Here is a 23,691-nt window from a genome sequence, read left to right on the forward strand (position 1 = left end):
ACACACACACACACACACACACACACACACAAAAGTACGATGGAATGGTTCAAATAAGCTTATAATTCAGGAATGGTTCGGTCTGTGCTGAGACATTAATCCAATTGAATATTTTTGGTATGACCTGAACACTGCTGCAAGCCAACACTTTCTAATTTGGCAGAGATGGAGGGAATTTGAAGAACTGAAATGTGGAAAGTTCATGAAGACATAACTAAGAGTACTGTAGTTGCTACTTCAGGAGTAGATCTACAGCATGAACTCATGGGGGTGATTGCTTTCTTTGTGTTAAATTAATTGTTATTTCAATAAAATCTGGAAGTAAAACAAATTCTAGACATTAAATTAAGGGGAGAGCACTCTCTCAAGGTGCTGTGGGCGATGTCAGTTTTCTCTTGCATTAATGTCTATTCCATTTCTATAATTTTCCTTTCTGATTACTATGTCTTCCAAAAATGCCAAAATGTCTCTGCTCGACTTGGCATGGCAAGTGGTCAATCTGTGGGTGTTGAGCAGTCTGGAAGTGCAACATTGTCTTCATAGTTAATTTGACTTCCCTTGAAATAATAAATGACCTAAAGGCACATAAGCGCCTCCCAAATCAAAACCACCTGGGCCCAAGAATGCCTGTGTACCTCATTGTTTCTATGGATTCCTGCAGATGAAGAGTACAATACTTCATCTGCAGACAGCAGCCTTCTGAATATTACATAAAAAATCCAAGGTTTGCAAAACAATGATTTTATGATTCTCCATCTCCAATCAGCTGTAGGCCTATTACATAAAAGTGAATCATGAGGGCGAATAAATAGTAACAAATATTATATGCTGATATAAGACAACTGTGATCAAGTAAAATTAAAGCTAACAAATCAACAGCCCCTGTGTTAGTCATAATGTTTCTAATCAGCATTTAAATCATAAACAGAGATGTTCACATGCAGTTGTGTTTGAGAGCAAACGAACATATCACAGCAGTTTTTTGTTCTGAGACATTTTTCATGTTCCTGTTTGATACAAACAGTCATGAAAGTTCCTTCCAGCCCTGAAAAACAATTCACTTCATACATTTTCTGTGAGGAACATACAGTTCCTCACAAAAGAGTTGCTGCTTTTAACAAGGTATTTTGTTTATTTAAGCTTCAAGGCATGTAAATCTGTTTGTGAGGACACTGAATGAGACTAAAGGCAGTTGAGAGTCTTAAGTCTTGGTTTTTATGATCTGATTTGCCATGCCCAGACAAAACTCAGCTGGGGATTCCCAGAGGTTATGATTAATACTTTTAGTAATTGTAGATTATAGTGACAGAAATGTACTTACATTTAAGTTTATTTACTTATATAAGTACTTGAATCGAATGAACCGGAGCAATTAATTGGAAAAATAAATCTCCGTAGCTAATTACTGCTGTTATGATAAAACCCAAATATAATAGATTAACATCACAACAGAATATAGTAAAATATAGGCCTATCAACTGTTCAAAAGGCATTACCTCTTAACATTACACAATGGGCTCTCAGTTTGAATATAAAATTGTAATTCCACTTGAAATAGTTTTAAAGCAGGGGTGGGGAACGTTGATCCTGGAGGGCCAGTGTCCCTGCAGGGTTTAGCTCTAAACCTAATTAAACACACCTGAACAAACTAAACAAGGTCTTCAGGATACAGGTAGGTATTTTTTTTTTTCAGGGCTGGAGCTAAACTCTGCAGGACAGTGGCCCTCCAGGATCAACGTTCCCCACCCCTGTTTTAAAGCTTAAAACTGCCAAATATGGCTCTAAAAAGATCAATTTACCACGAGGCATTTAACAACTGCTCTGTGTTTATAGACAGATCCAGCAGCAGCTAATTAAACAGCTGCAGCGGCGGCGGTGTTGCTCCGCCCACTCCCTGCGTCATTCCTCACGGCCAATCGCGTGCATGTGTTAAAACGGAGCATTTACTGTTACTGCTGCATCCTTTGTGAAAGAGTTGTCAAAGTTGACCAAACGGGAGGCGATTTTTCACAATAACGCTCAGACGAAAAAAGTTCAGCTGTTCGGTGTGCATGTGGTATTCTTTCCCAGATCACTACATGCGTTTCTGAAAGACTCGACTTGTGAATAGGATTTCATTGATTTGGATTCAAATTTCTCCTGGTCATGGAAATGCAGTCTACTAACACGGTTTAATGCAGTTGTACGGATGGTAAGTTTTAGTTTATATAGTTTATAGCTTCACGGAGTTCCCTGAGTTTGCCTTGACTAAATTCCTATCGCATTTTTGCTTTGTGGCTGGCTGTGCCAAGACATTAATGGACAAATGTTGTCTAGCGGACATCTACAGTATGCTGATTTATACATAATGGGTTATTACTACTAAACAACAGTGTTACTGTATCTATCATTATAATGGGAAAAAAATCACTCCTTTTCCTCTATTAAGTTAGGCTATTTACCCTACATTTGTGAAACTGCCTACTTTTAAAAATAGTTAACATTCATAGTTTTCAGCTAGCTACAGTTAATTTGGGCACTAATTTTAGCTCAGTTGTGCACTCAGTGTTTATTTATGTATTTATTTATTTATTAAATAAATAAAACGAAACACTTGAGAAATATGGTTAAAATGATGTACATTTACATGAGATGACTCCTGTAATATTCATAATATTAGAAAAAATAAAATTATTCTCTATAGAGTGGGTCACCCCCATGGGTGCCGCCTTGTTGATATCACATGACTAGTCATATCATGCAATTGACTACTATTACTAGTAGTACTACTACTAATTGTACATGTTATTTAGCAATAAAGCATATGGAAGAGTACCATTGAAGAGATTAGTCTTATTGCCCTTGAATCCAAAACCTGCAGCCTTGGCATACTGTTAAGTTAAAACAGCGAATCGATTTAAAAATTATGAAAAAAAAACGAATAAATTGATGCACAATTTTGGCAGCAACTTATGGACATAGTGATATGCCATTCACCTGAAGTGTGAATGTGCATTACATTACCTGTGTTTTAATGCATCTCTGTACATCCATATGTGCATTAGGCTACTGTTTGGCTGACAGTTATGTGCTCCGTCTGAAGCGTTCACTTGTGTGAATAAGTCTCCTCCCTTTGTTTGTGTCTGTTTCTGCTGAGGTGGGAGAATTACACACTGTTGTCAGTCATGGCAGTCAGCGTTTAGACCTCACATTACCATTGTACGATTGTTCTCATACCTCTGGGAAAAGCAAAAATATCCAGTGATCTAATGTACACAATGACCTGTTTCTTATCGTGTACATTAAATGCAACATGCACTTTCAGAGGTACCATATAAGGATAAGAAACTAGACGTAAGCTGACCATGATGGTCAAACTTCTGAATAAGATCCATATTGACTCATATTTTCATGTAATATTCTCAAATTCCCAGTTATGTTCATATGAAAATTGAAAAATATCCAAGCCAGAAGCCTTAACTATTAGTGCCAGTCTGACATTGTAAATTTGGAAGCATTTATTCATCATCCATCTTAAAGGTTATCGGCTATCATGTGATCCTTTTTTATTTGCATAGTTTCAAATTCATATGACAGTAATTATTTTGTGCCCTGTAAAGTCCACAATGCATTAGAATGCTGCTGACCTGCTTGGTTTCTCCATAGTCACTACATGGTAGCTATAGATCATGAAAAATCTTCTTAATGCTTCGTACATTAAATATCTTATCACGTATGAACCCTCAGCAGCAGCCTAGTGCACTAAAGCAGAGTGGTGGTCCTGGAAAAAGTGAACAGCAGTGTGTATAGTCTAAAAAAAAGACCATAATGGTGCGTCTCAGAGGGAATGGGGAGACTGGAAGCAGGGGAGTGTCAGTGGGTTGTGGTACAGTTGTTGTTTTTGGGTTAAGCTGCACAGCATCTGGCACACCACCCAACAGCAATGCATGGCACATCCAGTGGGGAGACCACAGGACTGAACCAACCCGCCCCCTCTAGATCAAATTCTCTTCTGGAGGATTACATCTGTACATCTCATGCTGCACTGTTAAACAAAGAGTAAGGAAGGACGGCCCATCTGAGAGAAAAGATTGCAGCTTCTGGATGTGATGTAGAGCATTCCAAATATTTGTCATTGTATGGTTGACATTAGGTGGTTTACATAAATTTTGCCTGTGTGGTTATCTGTTTAACGAATGATGGTCAAAGTTCAGAGATGAATGGACACATTTGAATGGATCTCTGCTTGTATGAAATTGAAATATTTTTTTCTCTTATAAAAATGGATGTGCATAAGACATTTCCAAGGATGCGCACAGAGTTTGAACACTTAAAGCAGTGTTGGCATCGCTAAAGTCATTTTTTTTTCTGTATTTTTATGAATTTATAGTTTGAACATCTACTAAACCATACTTTTATTTCACCCTTGTGCAAGTGCATGTTGTTCTCTTTTTCTCTCTCTCCCTGTCAGTCTTACAGGAGAACTGTTTCTCATTTTATGTCCTGTTTAATTTATTTATGTTTAATTGATTAGTTCCCATCAACCAAGCATGGTAGTGCCACTTTTAGCAAACCTCACTCAGCACAACTGCAGTTGGAACTTAGGAAGCTAGTTGTTTTCTTTGGGTCATCTCAAGTGCATGACCTTGCTTGAGTCTAATGTAATTGTGAATGTAGTTGCAGACTGAACAAATGAGCGGCTATATGTGGGTCAAAGACATTTAGATGTCCGCATCAAAAGAAATTTACAAAAGTGATTATATGTCCATTGAAAGCACATTAAATGTAAGTAAAGTGTCTACTTTTAAGGTTTCAAATAAGTTTTTGGAGAATAAAATTTGGTTGAAATAATGTTACATTGTCATTCAATGCAACACAATATGTACAAATTCAAACAACGCTTATTCTGATGTGTACATATTAAAATATATAAAAGAATAAGGGAGCATATTAAATTTGATTGTGTTTTAAATGAGTAAAAAATTCTAACTGACAAATGGGCAAAACCTAGGATAGTGGCAAATTTGATCCAACTAATCAGTATTTGGGGTGAAAGTAATTAGTCTTTTAATATGTCATAAATTGATTTTTGTTGTAAATATGCCTGACAAGATTGTTACACTGAATGACATTTTAGTGGGTCTCTTCTGTAAATCAGGGAAAAATGTATGATATTTATTTTTTGCTCAGAAAAACGAAAACAAAATTGCAATTAAATTAAACAGAAATGTTTTAAATATTTTTTTGGGAAAACAACAACAATTTAAAGCAGTATTACACTTATTGTTTTTATGCTTAAACCCTTTTTCGTCTTTGACCCATGTACAGATATCAGGCAGAGTACTTGTGAGTAAAAGTCCACAATTTAGTTTTGTGTGTATGTGTTTTTTTGCTTAAACCCTTTTTCGTCTTTGACCCATGTACAGATATCAGGCAGAGTACTTGTGAGTAAAAGTCCACAATTTAGTTTTGTGTGTATGTGTGTATTTGTGTTATACACGTCCATCTTAGTTCCTATGCACTAATAGCCTTAGTCTCATTTGTTATTCAAGGTTTATTGTCAAGTTTAAAATTATAATAAGCAGTCAAAATCCCAGAACACATAAAATAGTTAGCCATTTTTGCCAGACAGTGTCAGATGGGTTAATGTAAACCTTGCCAGATCTGAAAGGTTTATCTTGACTTATTATGTCACATCTTGTGCACCCACTAATACCTTTGTCTTTTTTTTTTTTATGTGGCTTCCTTAACCCCTCTGAAAAGAATGGAGATGACTCCTACTTTGTCTGGTCTAGACTTCATTCAGCTCTTGACTTGTGAAAAGACCATTACAGAGTTTTTACAGACCTAACAGCTCGTTTGGTAGTATAAATGTATAGCATTCAAATGCTGTGATGTATTGTGGTTAACTTATTTACACTGTAAATTCTTGGCATTTCAACAATCATGTTGTGTGTTTTCCATGAGTTTTTTTTAGGATCAGATTCAGAACTTCAGCGATGCCAGATCACTACCGATTCAAACAAGTGTGCAGAAAGGTCTGAAAGTGATTGTGATTCAGTTTGATTCATTTGGACAGTTCATTAATGCACTGAATCATTTGTAGTGGTTTACCTACACAACCCATTGTTAACAACTTAATTCGCATCTACTTGTATCGTTTAGTATTACATTAGAATTTCAAAATATGGGGACACATTGTTTAATTGGGCTGTTTGTACCCCAGTATGAAAGGCTAGAAACGCCCCTGGTTTCCAGTGTTACCTTATGGCAAGTAAGTAGGGCTGCACAATTAATCGAATTTCTAATCGCGATTACAATTATGGATGCCACAATTACGTAATCGTTCAAAGCGGCAATTAATCATTCAAAGTCCACTTATGTTATTCTGTGTGCTTAAGATGCGTTTTTTTTCTTTCTTCATGTTATCTTAAGGGTTTTTCCCATTATTTTAATTTTAATTTTAGTATAACTGACATTATAATACCATTCATATTTTAACTTTTTTATCATTTAAAGAAGAAACCATTCCGATGTTTAGTTGACATTTGAGGCTTAATACTATAGAAAAGCACAAAGTTTTTCAGTTAGAGTGTTTTCAGCTTGTTTATTTTCATATAAAAATACGGCATGCAGCATGCAATACGGCAACATCATTCAATGTAAATTCAGCTTGTTTATTTTCATATAAAAATACGGCATGCAGCATGCAATACGGCAACATCATTCAATGTAAATTGTAATAATCGCAATTAATAATCGCAATTACTATTTCAAGGGAATAATCGACAATTATGATTTTTGTCATAATCGTGCAGCCCTAAAAGTAAGTGAATTGCCTTTTCTTTTTTTGGGTGTTTGAATGTTTTATCCTAAGTGAAAAACATAAACCTAACACTACCACTATCCAGTCATATATGTTTTTTTTTTATTTTTTAGAACTGATCAAAGACTAAAAACAACATTTAAAAAAAACTCTTAAAACCAGATGTATTACCAATAAAGGGCCCAAAAATAATCCGATTTAGAGTTTCCATTGAAAATCCTTCCATTCATTACTGCCCTATTTCAGTTCGTATTGGCATCATTGTAAATCACATTGAAAACACCCATTCATTTGTGGATGGCCATCACTATATTGGTCTTTATGGCAAGTATGGGTACTTGATGAATTGTACCCTGTCTAGGGTTTCATTTACATATTAGAGCCCCCTGTAAGTGCATTTCATTGTCCTCAATGAGAACGGAGAGTGCATGAATTAATCTGAATGAGGGGGTCTCACTCCTACAGTGGCTCACCTCTGACATCTGTGTCCACCCCCCACGGCCTTCTCTCACATTCGGCTGGGAAGTGCCCCCTCCTGTTTTAGTTCTTTCACTTCTTTTGCACCGTAAGTGTTTCACAACATTTGAATACTTTAAGTGGCAAGTTTGTTTGTATTAATGCTTAAAGTCAAGCCTTTAAATGCCAAAATCTGTTTAACTTTGTTGGGCGTTTGTTTGGAGAATCCTTCCCTAGAGGTGACCTCACTAAAAACTGACAACCATATGCTCAGCTAGACTACAAATATGGCTCTGTTATGCAGTTTTGGCTTTTTTTAAGCAACTAAAAATAGTATGTTGGCAAGCAGATAAATGTTTCTGTATGTTTAGGTAAAAAAGCAGTTATCAAAGCATTTCAGTAGGATATTATGATCTTGAAGTCAAACTCTTTCCTCTGAACGACTGACAAAGGCAAGTTTTGAAAACACCTGTCAAGTCTTTCTGGAAAAATCCAAAGATGTTTGTGTTAGTGAGACTGAATTGCTGTTTTGGGCTGTAAACCACAAAGTGCTTGTTGACTCGTGAGATGTGAAGAACATTTCTTACACTGTTTTGTAGCTGAGAGTCAGACAGGCGTTCTCCATGTGTTCGCTGACAGGAATGAATGAGCTGGCAGGTGTGTGGAAGGTTCCAGACTGGATGACTCCAGATACTGCTACCTTATGTTAAAATATGAGTAAAATCAATGAACACAGACAGTAGCACAGCACATGGTGCCTGATGCATAACATTATTCTGATGCAGCTGTATTCTATTAGTGTTTTATTAGTCATTAAAAAGGCAAATAGTGGGCTACCAGTTAGAGTGGGTTAGTGTTTATTCTTATGACCCCTTACTTGTTTTAATTGTTAGTCCTGTTTAATTTGATTATGAAAGAGGACTTTAATCCAAAAACAACAACTTGATATTTAAAGCAATCATTATACCATACAGAGAATGAATAGGTCTTTTACTGAATTTTTATCTAAACGTTAGTTTTTGTTTTTTTGTTAAATGCTGTAAAATATTTAAAAAATCTGTTTTCTATTTTAATATATTTTCAAATGTAATTTATTCCTGTGTTGGCAAAGCTGAATTTTCAGCAGCCTTTACTTCAGTGTCACATGATCCTTCAGAAACCATTCTAATATGCTGATTTGGTGCTATAATAAGAAATATTATTATTATTATTATTATCAATGTTGAAATCAGTTGTGCAGCTGAATATTTGAATGGAAACCATAATACTTATGTTAAAAATCATATTATTATTTTTTTTTAATGTTAGTATGTGAAATTAAATGTGACCCTGGACCACAAAAAGTCGCACGGGTATATTTGTAGCAATAGCCAACAATACATAGTATGGGTCAAAATTATCGATTTTTCTTTTATGCCAAAAATCATTAGGATATTAAGTAAAGATCATGTTCCATGAAGATATTTTGTAAATTTCCTACCGTAAATATATCAAAACTTAATTTTTGATTCGTAATATGCATTGCTAAGGACTTAATTTGGACAACTTTAAAGATGATTTTCTCAAATTGTTTTTTTTTTTTTTTTGCACCCTCGGATTCCAGATTTTCAAATAGTTGTATCTCAGCCAAATATTATCCTATCCTAACAAACCGTACTTCAATGGAAAGATTATTTATTCAGGTTTTGTGGTCCAGGGTCACAAATAGCATCTAGAGGTTGACTGATACCGATAGCTAGGTTGGACCACACTGGCCGATACTGATTAATCAACCGATAGTTTTTAAAATGGATATTAGCATCCATTTATTTTTTCAGTCAAACAGTATACAAACAGTATGATTGTAGCCACAAGGCTTTAGGATGAGTTAAAATGGGGGTTCAGTAATCTGTGGCCATATGGCCTGGAGGAAGGAGGGAGGTGTTGGATAGGAAAGGGAAATAAAGGTTGGTAAACAAATACTTCCAACACTCATCAGACAGTGACATTAGCCCTGTTCAAATATTCTGTTTGCCCTGCTGTTGTTTTGGATTTTTTTCTGCTAAACATAAATCAAATGTACTTTTAAGTTTACTGAATTCCAGGCTGACTTTACTAAAGACCTTAGAGAAAGGTCACACAAATGTGGCGAGTTTACTGAAGTGTTTACGGTGTGACAAACCCAAGTACATAATTGTAATGGTACCTAATTTAATGAGACTGATAAAACACATGTTGTGTCTGTAAACAGGGATGGGCTTTAATGTCATTCTCTCATCCGTTGTTGCTGAGGAGTGTCATACTCTTGTCAGCTGACAGCTGTCTGTTGGTTAAATCATCCTCATCTGAACTCCTGGAGTGTGTTTTGTGCCGATTTTTACTATTTTGGGGCCCTGTGGCTACTATTTTGGGCCATGGTGTTTATTAAATGGCTTAATCAGTTGTGTTTGGTTTTCTGGTCTAATTTGATAGGCAATAATTTGTCTGGAGTACCACAAATGCTTTCTATTACCGATTTAATGAGAATAAATAAATCAGATGATATTTGCTGCAGCTGTCACATTTAATTTGAAAATGCAATGGAATAGACTGAAAGCCTAGCCATTTAGTAATAATGATTGTAATATTATCTTTAATTCTGATGTTTTTCTTTGTCTGTCACTCACTGTACGTTGTAGACCTCTATTTAGACCATGACTTTTAATAATCAGATGCCTGGAGGAATTAGAAAACTGCATTAAAATTTGTTCTGAAGCAGTTAACTGCTGAAGAAAACAAATAATGAAATGTTTGTAATTGTGATTGAGTAGCATGAAGCCATTAAAGCCACATTCAGCTTTTGTATAAAGATGCATTCTGTCAGCTGTGGCCTAAAGTGTCAGTAAGATCATGGAAAAGTAATATGCAAGACTTAATCAATAATGCCATTATATGAAAATATTTTAATATTATGTATAACATTTTTAATATAAATAAATATTCTAATTCTATTTCTATTTAATATATGTAATAAAAAATATTTTTCGAAGTTGTAAATAAAACAAAAATTATTGGATATGTTTTAGAAGAAACATCAAAATGATATGCTTAAAGGGGTCATATGATGCAATTTAAATTTTTGCTTTTTCTTTGAAGTGTTACAAGCTCTCCGTGCATAAAGAAGATCTGTAAAGTTGCAAAGACTAAAGTGTCAAATCCAAAGAGATATTCTTTATAAAAGTTAAGAGTCAACCACGCCTACCTAAAACGGCTCGTTCTAACACGCCCCCACATGTCTACGTCACAATGTGGGAAGATTTGCATAACGCCGCCCAAATGTTCACGCAAAGAAAGAAGGCGTAACTTTTATTCTCGCTGTAGTATTGTTGTTGCCCCCGCCGCTATGTCGTGAAGGCGCTGTGTGTTTCGTTGTGAAAGCGAAACTACTTTGTTTGGCCTTCCAAAAGAGGACGATATCCGCTTCGTCATGCCTGGAGCTGATCTGTGCTGGTCGCTGAGGAAATACATCAACTTCACGCTGTAGATGGACGAAGCGGAGTCCAGCCCGGGGTCACCACATGCGGTTGCCGCAAGCCCGCCCGCCGCCACTCACTCAAGCCGGCCTCCGCTCTCTCTAGGTCGCCGGCCGCCCCTCATTCTAGCCTGCCGTGTGTGACGCTGTGTTTCGTTGTGAAAGCGAAACTACTGTGTTTGGCCCACCAAGAGAGGACACGACTAGAAATCAGTAGTTAAGTTGTATTTACAACACATAAGATAACATGACTACCTGTGAAAAAAGTGCATAGTTTAAAATGTTTATCAACCAATTATAATTAATTAAGTTGCTTTTAAACAACTATAAACAAAACAGCATCATGTATAATGTATTCATAGTTTAATACAAAGGGCCGAAAGCCAATCGCACATATTACATTTTTCATTTGAAAACATGAGATGCAGTGGGATGGGGCAAAAAACCCCGCCAGGATGGGGAAAAACCACCATAAAGTCTCGAGACATGTTTTTTCAAAGTTAAACTTGCATTAATTGTACATGGCTTTCTAAACACGTGGCTCTTTTGTGCGAGATGCAAGTGCAACGCTGCTAGATGTCTGTGACGAGAGGGGCGGGGCAGAGAGCCATGGGAACGGAGCGAGGCTGTTGTTACAATGTCCTTCTAGAAAATGTGCGAAATATGTGTTCTGTATGAACAGCTTGGTTTCAGTTTTGATATAAACAAGATCTTCTCCGCATTGATGTTCTCTTTTTCCGCTATATTTTAAATTAACAACGCAGCAGCACCGCATCTAGTGGCTTCAACTGGATAGGCTAACAAAAACATTATAATGCAATGACACTTACATCGTCATCGCATCTCGTGTGCCACTGATAAGGCTGCCTCCTTAACGCACACCTAAAATTCGAATGCAACGTTTTTGCATTCGAATGTGGATTTTTATTTTAAATTCGACGAATATTTGAAATTCGAATAATTTTTTGACAGTCCTAGTTTATAATGGCTTTTAATATTTTTGTCTCGTCGCTCCGGCTGGGGCACGGCATCACAGTATGGTAAGGGGCGTAACATTTCCGTCACACGCTTGAGGTATTCGGCCAATTACAATGCACTGGATAGCTGGCCAATAAGAGCACACCTCAATTTTCAGACCAATGAGCTTTGTAAAAATCGACGCGTTTCAGAAAGTCGGGGGATAGAGGAGAAACAATAATGTATGGTATGTGGAAAATAATGTTTTTTTAAAATTGAAACATTAAACTGCATAAACACGTTTCATTACACCAAATACACAAAATAATGTTCTTTTTAGCAACATCATATGACCCCTTTAACAAATAATGTTTTTTTAAAATTGAAACATTAAACTGCATAAACACGTTTCATTACACCAAATACACAAAATAATGTTCTTTTTAGCAACGTCATATGACCCCTTTAATTTAGTGTGTTGCTTGCCATTTCTTTGTAATTATTTATGTAATTTACCAGCAATTTCTGAGTGACAATTGTAAAAGTAAATCCTACACCATTTTTTTTTTTACCACTGGATACTCCTCCTCTTCACCTGCAGCCCTCCCCCTACATTTTGGTCAGTTGTGGGTAACCCCTCCACCCACTGTCCAGGATTAGAGCTCCATAACCTGAGTAGATTAGATTGACCTTAATGTTGTCCATCCATGTTGTGCATTATTAACAAACAGCACTGGGCAGATTTCTTCTAGACTCAACCTGCTTCCCTTTCAATGTGCTACATCTTCTCAAATAAGGATTTATCTATTTATCGGTCACTAGTTACTGACCCAGTTTCTTGTAGACACTTTAAAGCTATAATTTGTTGCTCTATTAACCAGTCTTTGTTGGCGATCTGACAGTAGCGTGCGTGAACTAGGGTACAATCACACAACCACACTGTATCCTGTACTTCTAGTGCCTCATTAACTAAAAAAAACATACTTTTTAGCATTTCAAATAGCTCAGTCCCATGAATAGATGTTGTTGAGCAAGATCTATTTATTTTGGCAACTCAAATATTTTTGTCAATAGTGATACCCATCACTTAAGTTATAAAGAATCCCATTTGTCAGATCAAAGAAGAGATGAAGTCCACCACATAATCGATGGCTGTAGATTATAAAGCACTGTCGTGGGCTTGAGGGCAGAACCTCATGCTGGAGTGAACCCGTTTACGGCTGCTCTCAGCAAGACCTCTGTGATTAGTGGCAGTACGGCGCTTCTTTAGAAAACTCAAGTTAATTCACGTTTCCACAATTGGCATCCAACTTTATTATTTGTCAGTCAGTGTTCTCCGACCGCAGCGTTCATTTCTTGAGATATTCCTCTTTTTTTCAGGAATCACTTCATGACGTGAGCTTGTTTGATTTGTATGTCTAGTGTGCGTATGCGAATTAAGTAAAGGAAAGTTTCAGGATGAACACATCCACGTCCATGATAAACACTTCTATTAAATGACGAGAGAGCTCAGTAATGTGATCCTAATGGATAAAACAAAGAGGAGTTGAAAGACCACCCTCACAGAGTGACAAATTCTGTTGGACTCTGGAGTTGGAATGTTTCTCTTTGAAATATTCTCATTTCTTTCTTTTTATTATGAATGTATTTACAGAGCTCTGAACTCAGGCAGTTTAGCTTCCATTATGTCATTGTTTGGCTATGCTGGAGAAGTGTTTTGTTCTAGTATAATCAAAACAAAATTACTGTTTTAATTAATCCCAAGCGCATACTTTAATGGTCATTATTAGCCATATCAGACATCTTTAATCTTTTTTTATTGTTCTTTTTAAAACCTATGCCTGACAGGCCTGATTTTGATGATGCTAAATCTTGTTTGTTTTAATATGAAAGGGTGTTTTATTCTAACCATGTGGAAATTATGGTTTTACAGCGATAATCCAGTATTGATTGCATTTTTCGTTTTTACTAGTGACACATGGTTTCCTTGTCACACTATCAAATGCAGTGCTTTTATTATTGTGTCTCTGCAGTGGATAAAGCCAAGTACATAATGCCTATGTAATGAATATCAAAGAAAAAGTGTCCTCCATAGCTTTAATCCCTCTTTATGGGTCTTTAATATGGGTCAGTTCAATGGAGAACACAACAGCTTTCTTTCTTTATCATGAGGCTGTTCATGGGGATGTTGTCGTTGGCAGAAGCTCTTCTCAGTGTCAATGGCTTAAGAATGTTTGCAGACACTTTTCTGTCACTGGACTGGGGGAAGTAGCTCCTGATGATTAACATTAATTTTAAAGAAACATTTCTCCCCAAAATTAAATTTCATCAAGGATGCAAATTAGCACCAAAATCAGCATATTAGAATGATTTCTGATGAATAATGTGACACTGAAGACTGGAGCAAACATCTTATTTAATGTGTGCCAGTGTTTTATATATCTGCATTTGCTTTGTTAAAGAAGTTGTTCTTATGTGAGGAACAAAAACATCAATAATCGTGAATGACATGATGGCAGAAATATAAACACTTGAACTGGCCATTCAGCGACTCAACCAAAGAGAAAATGGGAGGTCATTGTGTTTGTAAGTGGCACAAGGGAGGGGTGAGACTAATCCTATTACATGTGGGTCTTTTCAGAGGGTGAGTCTGGGGTCTGCAGACCTTCTATGTCACTGTGACAGCACACCACGGTGAGGGGCATAGCATCTATGTGCTTAAATGGAGTAAGGAATAAATCTCATAAAATGTTAAAAGGTAGGAGGAAGATGTTGATAAATGTGTGATATTTTTTCATTTTAAAGTAATCTAGTAAATTGTAGGAAACTGTTGTAGTGTATGTAAGGACATCTCTTAACAGACAAATAAGTGTGTCACATTCCTGTGGAAAGACAAAGCTTCACTGTAAGCATGTTTTCATATGCAATATTGCAATTTTGCTTTCATTACTCACATTTTCACTGACATGATTGCATATTGCATGTCTGGTTGATGATAGAAATGTTTTAGAATTGCCATTTATAAATTACATGTGACTTATTGAGGTTAAACTCTTGAAAAGGGTCGGTGGCTTCTGTCTTCTGGTATTGGCTGTCATTTTACTCTTCTAGTCTGATCCATATGACTTCAGCTGACAGTTGGTTATATTGTTTATATAGCTGCGCTAAGTGATCTTCTCACAGATTTTTTCCCTCATAATGGACATTAATGTAAAGTTGATATATTGTTACACATAAATGCTCCATTATCTCGCTGAAAGATTTTGATCACAAATGGGAGCCCTAGTAGATTGTGTGATGCTCACAGAAGACAAAATCGTGTTATTTTGAGCAAAACCCCAGAGTAGCAATTTGCTTGTGGTCTTTGTCTACAGCATGTACTTAAATATGCCAGAAATATGGTCTGCAAGTCCAAGAGTTCGAGCTACACCATCACAACATCTGGCTGGCAGCTTCAACGTTTATTGTCAGGTTACATTCCACGAGGTTAAGGTGAATAAGAACTGAAAGGATGTTTGCTTTTCCTTTCTATCTGCTCACCGTGCATTGAATAATCTCAACCGCATTGATTCTGCCCCAACTGAATGTCTGTATAAACAGCCAAATGACACATCTGTAAAAGGCCCATAAGACTATTATTGGAACCTTTTCCAGTTCATGAATTCTGTCAGTCAAATAAAACGGCTGGTATATATAGGAAGATTTCTTTGTTGTCATACTTAACGCCAATTTCTGTTCCTGTCAGTACTGTGGTTGAGTAGCAAATGAGCCATGACTGCAGTGCTTTAACATGAGTTCATGCCTGCTGACTTGCTTTGTAATGTCATTTCTATTTATTTTCTTTCTGATTAGGTGGACGTCTGTGGCGCCTGTGAGTCAGGATAGATCTCGACTCCCAGCGATCCACTATTTTCCACTTTAATGGTGTTGGAAATCAGATTTGGCACACACCAAGACGACCCGCTAATGGCACACGTTCTCTTGTTACCCCTCAAAGCATAAATGTGCCCTACTTCCTCAATCTCTGCGCTTTCCTTTTGTTTCTGCGGATGACATCATGGAGCTCTGTGGTCCAAGTGTATTATCGATGGACGGCAGCGCTCTGGATCTGAAGTCTGTGAGGTCACTGTGTCATTTCGAGAGGAATGTGAAGCCATTCTAATGCGTCTGATTACAGCCACCACTGGAGAGCCTTGACTCAACATGCAGGGGCAGCCCAGGCAGGCCCAGCAGCAACAGCTAGGATGCCTATCACCCAAGAAAATGCCCTGAGCCATCTACCTCTGTTGGAGAACTGGCTCTGGGCACGAGAAAAGGACCGAGATGAGGGCAATGAGCCTCAGATGAGCACAGGCAGTGTTTGCAAGGCTGCCATCCGCAAGCTTGTGGAATACATCCAGCTAAACTTTGCTGAAGTTGAGAGTCCTCTGTACAGTAGCAGCCAATTCAGAGAGGAAATCGATGCTGAGGTGAGGGCAGTCTACCTGAACAAGTCTGAGGAAGATGGACCGGAGTTTGGGCTCAGCTTTGGAAATATTCCCATTTTTGGAGACCCTGAGGGGAAGAAGAAAGGGGTAAGGAGGAGGCGCAGGAAGGGCGATAAAGGCCCTGTCTTGGACGTCGGGTGCATTTGGGTGACTGAAGTGAAAAAGAACAGCCCAGCGGCCCGTTGTGGAGATATCAAACTGCGGGATGAGCTTCTGTCACTGAACGGACAGTTGATGGTTGGGGTCGATGTCAACGGAGCCAGGTAAGATGTCTGGATTTGTTTACAGTCACCATATAATGACGTGAGCTATATGTCATATTCTGACTTTTAAAGGGATAATTCACCCAAAAATGAAAATTCTGTCATTAGTTACTTATGCTCATGTTGTTCCAAACCCGTAAGACCTTTGTTCATCTTCAGAACACAAATTAAGATATTTTTGATGAAATCTGAGAACTTTCTGACCCTCCACAGACAGCAACGCAACTGACACATTCAAGGCCCAGAAAGGTAGTAAGGACATTGTTAAAATAGTCCATGTGACAGCATTGAATCAACTATAATGTAATTTTATGAAGCTACAAGAATACTTTTTGTGTGCAAAGAAAACAAAAATAATAACTTTATTCAACAATTCTTCTCTTCCATGTCAGAAAGTTTTCTTTGTGCACAAAAAGTTTTCTCGTAGCTTCATAACATTAAGTTTGAACCACTGATGTCACATGGACTATTTTAACAATGTCTTTACTACCTTTCTGGGTCTTGAACGTTGTAGTTGAATGAAGGTCTGACTTGTTTGGAACGACATGAGGGTGAGTGATTTTTCCTGTCATTGAATCTCTGTTTTATATGTGAAAAAGTGTGCAGTCACTGTGCACTGAAAGCATCCCTTATTCATCATGTGATGTGAGTGTGCTTGGACATATTAAATGAGAACTCCAGGTTATTTACAACTTAACATCTATTGACATTATATGTGGCATATCTACAGTTCTGTATATGTAGATTTTCTCTCAATTTGTAAACACTGATGGGAAATTAGCCTGCTAAGCTTCCATTGTAAAAGTATTACTGAAAATGTTTCTACAAAGTGCATAAATGTTGGTGGTAACTGAAATTAACCACAGATGAGATAGCCTGTTTGTGACTGAACTTGTGTGAAAGACATGGTGATGGTGACAGCATTGTACATTGCCATATCGAGATCACATCTGTCGAGGATGTCAAGGTTTTAGTTTTCAAAAAGTTGACATGAAGTTTCAGAAAATCTGACTTCAGGTCATACTTCAAGAAAATGTGGGTCAAAGGGGTTCAGCTGACAAAAAAAAAAAAGTTTGGGAATCTAGTTTTAGCCATCAAAATTTTCCAAATTATTAGGCACACTTAGTAATGATGTCACTGTTCTGCAAACAGAGGAAGTAACGTCAGACATTTTTTTTTATTCTAGGAAGTTTAGAAAAGTGAGTGAAATTAGTAAACATCTACATTGTACAAGTTCAATCAGTGGGATGAATGTATAGTATACAAAACCCTTTTTTGAACAGCTCCTCATCTGACTACAGTAGGTGGCAGTTTCTTGTTTAAGTATCAGGGAGATTCACAACTGGTCAGCAAGAACAGAGTATCCTGTGTGTTAGTGTTCCCGTGTGCATGTACAGCATGTGTCCCGCGGTTGACTGTTTTCTGCCCCAGAGCATGGTACTTGGATCAAAGCCAGCGGGTCTTTCCTTGTTTGTTTCCTCATGTTGACAGCTCTGACAGACGGCTGCATATGTCAGTGGTGTGGACAGTCTCGTGTCTGTCCGTGTTTGGCCTCCATCTGGACCGGCTGACACGCTCCGCTTTCACTGAGACCTCCAAATGTCTGCGTCTAACCAAAACAAAGGATGGACCTGCACTCTGAAGTTCACCATGCTGCAGTGCCATGCCTTTTTTTGCCTTTTCCTTTCTTGGCAAACAGAACCTTGGAAAAATGTGTGACATTACCAGTTCTACTGTGTCCCATGTCGCCAGTAAGTTTAAAAAACATGTTGGAATGTTTTTGGACCATTTTTCTTCATTTTAAAATACTCCCTGGCTCTCTAAAAAGAACTATTTTAGCTGCTTGTTGTTATTTCCAGACTTCTAATTCAGTTTGCAAACCTTTTTGATTCAGAATGAGAGTATAATAACATTACAGCTAAATTATATTTTCTGTACAACCCTGATTGAATCTTGTACAGCTTTGGTTATCCTGAAAATCAGCCACTGGCACCATTGACCATTCACAAAGGGATAATTCACCCAAAATAAGATTTAGGCATCATTTGATGAATGTTTGGTAACCAAACTGTTTTGGTGACCCTTAACTCCATTGAAAAAAACAAACACTAAGACTATTTCTCTAAATATCTTCTTTTGCATTCACAAAAGAAAGAAAGCCATATAGCTTTGGAGCAACGTATGGTAAGCAAATGATGAAAGAATTTTCAATTTTGGGTGAACTATCCCTTTAAAGCTCTGTGACCAAATTTTAGGGATTTGAAGAAAATTTAAACCAAAACAACTGGCGTAAATATTTTAACTTGTTAAACTAATATAGTACACATATTTATCCATTTGGCTACTACATGTCTAATAAAGCATCAAGTGCGATTAGTATATTCTTCAGATTTCTAGAGTAGAAGTCACATATCCTACACAGTCCTATATATACCCAAGATGAAGACTGCTTCCTTTTGTTCTGTGAATGTTGTGGTCTGTAAGAGTTGAATCCATCGCTGTAACTTGATTGTAGCTCTATAATTAGGAGTTGTATTGTGTGACAGATAAATGATAGGAAGTTTTGCAGTGTTCACACAGAATCTGCTTTGGGACAACTGATTCCCGTACGAATGGACGGCAGGATACAGACAGGGACGTGGCACATTGTTTTGACCAAGAACTGAAGTTGTCTTCACAGACACAGACATATCATTTTCTCAAGCTAAAGAAAAGCTGTTGATGTCAAGACGTCTCGGGAAACAATGGCTATATTTCTTCTTGTTATTCTGATATGGGAGCTCAGTCTGTTTCCTGTTAGTATAAGCTGCTTACCCTGTGTAAGACCTGCAAAACAAATGAATGCTTGTGGTTCTTTATTTGTAGTTTTTTGTTATGCTAATATATCTGTCTGGGATGATTTGAGATTAGGATAACTTTACTGCTAATTACTGAGGAAAAACTGGCAGGAAATAATAATGTAAGCTGGTCTGCCTGTATGTGGACAGAATAGCTTACGTTTGGGCTAATAATTTCAAGTCATGTTTTTTTTTAACTGAACTCTATCCTTGCAGACACAGGCTTTTAAAACTTAGTGTCAGAGAGCAAATCTCTGAGATAAGTGTGTCTTTGTAAGATTTGTGACAATACTGGGTGGTGAGGCAAGATCTTCAATTCAAGTAATATTCCAGAAGAATTCATTTTTAGACATTAAGGGATAGTTTGCCCAAAAAATAAAATTCTGTCATCATTTACTTACTCATGTTTTCCAAACCCATAAGCCTTTCCTTCTTCAGGGAAATGTAAAATAACATATTTTTGTCCAGTGGAAGTCAGTGGACACTAAATCTGTTGGTTACCAACACTCTTCAAAATATCTTCTTTTATGTTCCACAAAAGAAGGAAATTCATACAGGTTTGGAACGACATGAGGGTGAATAAATGATGACAACATTTTTGGGTGAACTGTAGATTTTGTCAGTTAAAATAGACTAAATGTCTTTATTGAGAGAGTACATAAGAAATCATTATTATTGTAACCCCAACCTCGGTAAAGCTACAGTGATTCATGATTGATATTTTTAACATTCGGGTTGAATTTAGCAGGAAATTTCAGATTTGTTTTTTTTTGTCATTGCGCGTTTATTCAAGTTTTCAATTCAAGTTTATTTGTATAGCACTTTTCACGATACAAATCGTTGCAAAGGAACTTTACAGCAAATTAAGTTTCTACAATATTTAGTTTATTTAGTTTATGTTTATGTCCTGTATGGTGAGAGAAATGCTACTAACTTGCTCAGACAACATATTTATTAAATGTATGCTGTAGGAAGGACAACTGATGTAAAGATGTATAAACAAAACAAACTACTCTGCACATAATTTGCGCAAGCAATTATTTTAGAATATATCTAATATGGGAATATATTCCCTGCTAAAACACCAGCATGGCTAGTGACTGACGTGTACTAGCATTCAAAAGTTTGGGGTTGGTACAATTTATTTAATGTTTTTTATTTCTTTAATGCTCACCAAGGCCACATTTATTTGATTAAACATACAATAAAACAGTTATATAACAGTAAAACAGAAATATTATTACAATTTAAAATAACAGTTTTCTATTTTTTCCTGAGATGACAAAGCTGAATTTACAAGCTTCAGTTTGAAATGCTGATTTGCTTCTCAAGAAACATTTCTTATTATTATCAATGTTAAAAACAGGTTTACGGCTTAATATTTTTGTGGAAACTGTGATACATTTTTTTCAGGAAAGTTAAAAAAACAGCTTTTATTAGAAATCTTTTGTCACATTATAAATGTTAATGTTTTTCTGATCAATGTAATGCATCCTTGTCGAAAAAAGTATTCACTTATTTCAACAACAACAACAACAACAACAACAACAACAACAACAACAACAACAAACCTTACGGAATGAAAACCTTATTGAATGATGATGTTGAATGATTCTGATTTGTACCCAGGCCACTATAGGCTTCAGCATCAAACATCAGCCAGCCTAGAAATTCATGCTAGTCAAATCTGCTTCAGAGTGCTATCAGATCTTTACTGAAGACACCACAGACCATTTTTCTAGAGGTCTAGCCTTGCATTAGTTGTTTACTTCCTGTCCTCACACAAACCTTTGGTTAAAGATCAGTTTAAGGGAGTTTTATGAGTGTACCTCAGGGTTATGTTTGCTCATTACTGCATTACTCTTGTTTCCTGAATCTGTAAGAGTATCTGTAAGAGTGCAAACACTGAGAACGGTTTCAGTGGAAGGTCTGGTGTGTAGTGGAGTGGAGAGAAAAGGGTTGGACACGGTTCAAAAAGCAATGGACCGAAGCTTTCAAACACAAAAAAGAGACACATAATGGAAACTTTATTTTTCATCAAGTGCTTTTCATGTTAATGATTTCAGTGCAAAATTTCTGGGCCCGAATGCAGCTCACCACAAAAAGCCTTGTCGGTTGAATGTGTCTTCTTGTAATTTTGGTCCCGCTGTATTTTTTTTTTCCCCTTTAACAGCCTGGCCCAGCATCTGTCTGTGGGGAGCATGGAAAATAGCTCAGTGGCACTGCTCCAGCCGGCCCATGCAAAGTGTTCTCCACGTGGTCAATGAGAGCGTATGGGAGAAAACACGGTTAAGAACGATACACTTCCCTTGGATTCAGTGCAACAGAGATAGCTGTTCATCTTGAAAGCTAAAATCAGCTGATCTGTTTTAATATTAGCTGTATAAATTAATTTAACAGATTTTTTCCAGAGATTTAGCGATCCAGACGCCACAAGAATCTGGGAGTCTATAGAACTGGGGTGTGAAAAAATAAAGGATTGCACAGAATGAACATTTTCCCTCCACAACTGTTTTTACAGACATATATTGTGTCAAAGTGATTAACTGTATTAGACTCTCCATCTGTCCTATCAAAACCACAATGAAACATTACACATTTGAGTTTATAAGTCTGCCTTGCTGTCAGTATAAAGATCAAAGCTTTTTAGTCTGTGTTTGCTTTGAATTGATTCTCAGAGTCCTGAATTGGCAGGCCAGCTCTTTGTGGTTGGTTAAGTTGCTGCTTGGATGAATGAGAAAAAAGACTGCCATCTTTTCCCTGGCATTAACTATGTCTGAGTTTGCACTTTTCTCATAGGCAAAAGAAAGCTTTGGCGATTTCGTTTTTAGCGAACCCACATATGGATATGAGCCTCTCAAATCAGGCACTGTGGTCTAGTTAAAACACACAGTAGAAGAATGTTCCAAGATTGAAAATAGCTTGTAATCATCAGATCAAATTTTAATATCACTGTTGAATCAGAATCAGAATTCTGATTCCAAACATTGACACCGTTGGTCTCTCTCTCACACACACACACACACACACACATACACTTACATATAAATACATTTATATTATACTTTTATATATTTATAATTTGTATATAATTTTATAACATGTTAATTATATATTTCTAAAAACGTACATATTAGTATAAATACACGTGTATCTATATAGGCAAAAGAAAGCTTTGGCGATTTCGTTTTTAGCGAACCCACATATGGATATGAGCCTCTCAAATCAGGCACTGTGGTCTAGTTAAAACACACAGTAGAAGAATGTTCCAAGATTGAAAATAGCTTGTAATCATCAGATCAAATGTTTTGTTCTCAGTTGTTTCTTAATTATGACCGGAGGACTTCCAAGATTGTGAGCGTGTGAATAAAATATGCGTTAGAACTGTTTAAAATGCCAAGGACAAGAATTTAGTCAGACAGTTGGATGAGTCAAATAGCATAAGAACTGACAGCTGTGGTTGCCGTATAAATTTATATTTATATAGTTTGGGATCAGTAAGATTTTTAGTGTTTTATAAAGAAGTTTCGTGTGCTCATCATGCTTCTTATGCTCATATTTTGAAAAAAATGCTGTTCTTTTTAACTTTTTATTCATCAAAGAATCAAAGAAAAAAGTATTACGCTGATGAAAATTATATTTTAAAGTATATTAAAATAGGAAACCAATATTAGAAATTGCTATAATATTTCAAAATAGTAGGCTATATACAGTTGTGCTCATAAATTTACATGCCCCTTGCAGAATATGCATATTTGCATATTCTGCAAGGGGTATGTAGGCCTAACGGCTCCAGACTGCGAACCACCGTTTTTTTCTGCCGGTGCGACTAATTTTTGTGAGCGGTCGCACTGGCGCGACCATCGCGTTGTCCGATTCATAAGCGCTGCCATTTCTGTTGCGTTTGAGAAACAGCAAACGAAACGAAAGCGAAACTAAACCGCGCTACGTTTCAGCTGCGCAGCGCGGACCGTTCATCAGCTCGCACCGCGGCGCAAACAAACTTGTCCGAGCTCAGAACAACTTTACTCGGGAGCCAATGTTGATTTCGGGCACAGACTAAATACTTGGTGTTTCAGGTCTGACGACATCACGCGGGCGTGGTTTAATCGCAAGGTCAAGGAGCATGCGCAGTTTACACGCTCCGTGTGAAGCCCGCGAACGTGTGACAGCGGCACGACCTGCGGAGATCTTGACTTTGTTTAATTTTCGCGCATTTCAAACAAGAATGATTATCACGTCTAACATTAAACAGTGGGGAAAGAAAAAAAAACTTCATGTGGCACATTGATAATTGGGAATATATTTAATATCACTGTTGAATCAGAATCAGAATTCTGATTCCAAACACTGACACCGTTGGTCTCTCTCTCACACACACACACACACACACACA

General features: G+C 37.0%; 1 protein-coding gene across 1 annotated transcript in view; it reads left to right on the top strand.

Annotated features, from left to right (window-relative positions):
- Positions 1-1,974: 1,974 nt before the first annotated feature.
- LOC107681406 (PDZ domain-containing protein 2-like) overlaps positions 1,975-23,691 on the top strand; it is a 70,990-nt gene continuing 49,273 nt past the window's right edge. The window contains exons 1-2 of the mRNA XM_016477708.1: positions 1,975-2,191; positions 15,561-16,458. Coding sequence (XP_016333194.1) covers positions 15,953-16,458 — 506 coding nt within the window. The 5' untranslated portion in view covers positions 1,975-2,191; positions 15,561-15,952. The remainder of the gene's footprint in view (positions 2,192-15,560; positions 16,459-23,691) is intronic.

Source organism: Sinocyclocheilus anshuiensis, unplaced genomic scaffold (genome assembly GCF_001515605.1).
Source record: "Sinocyclocheilus anshuiensis isolate Anshui unplaced genomic scaffold, SAMN03320099.WGS_v1.1 scaffold697, whole genome shotgun sequence".
Lineage (NCBI taxonomy): Eukaryota > Metazoa > Chordata > Actinopteri > Cypriniformes > Cyprinidae > Sinocyclocheilus > Sinocyclocheilus anshuiensis.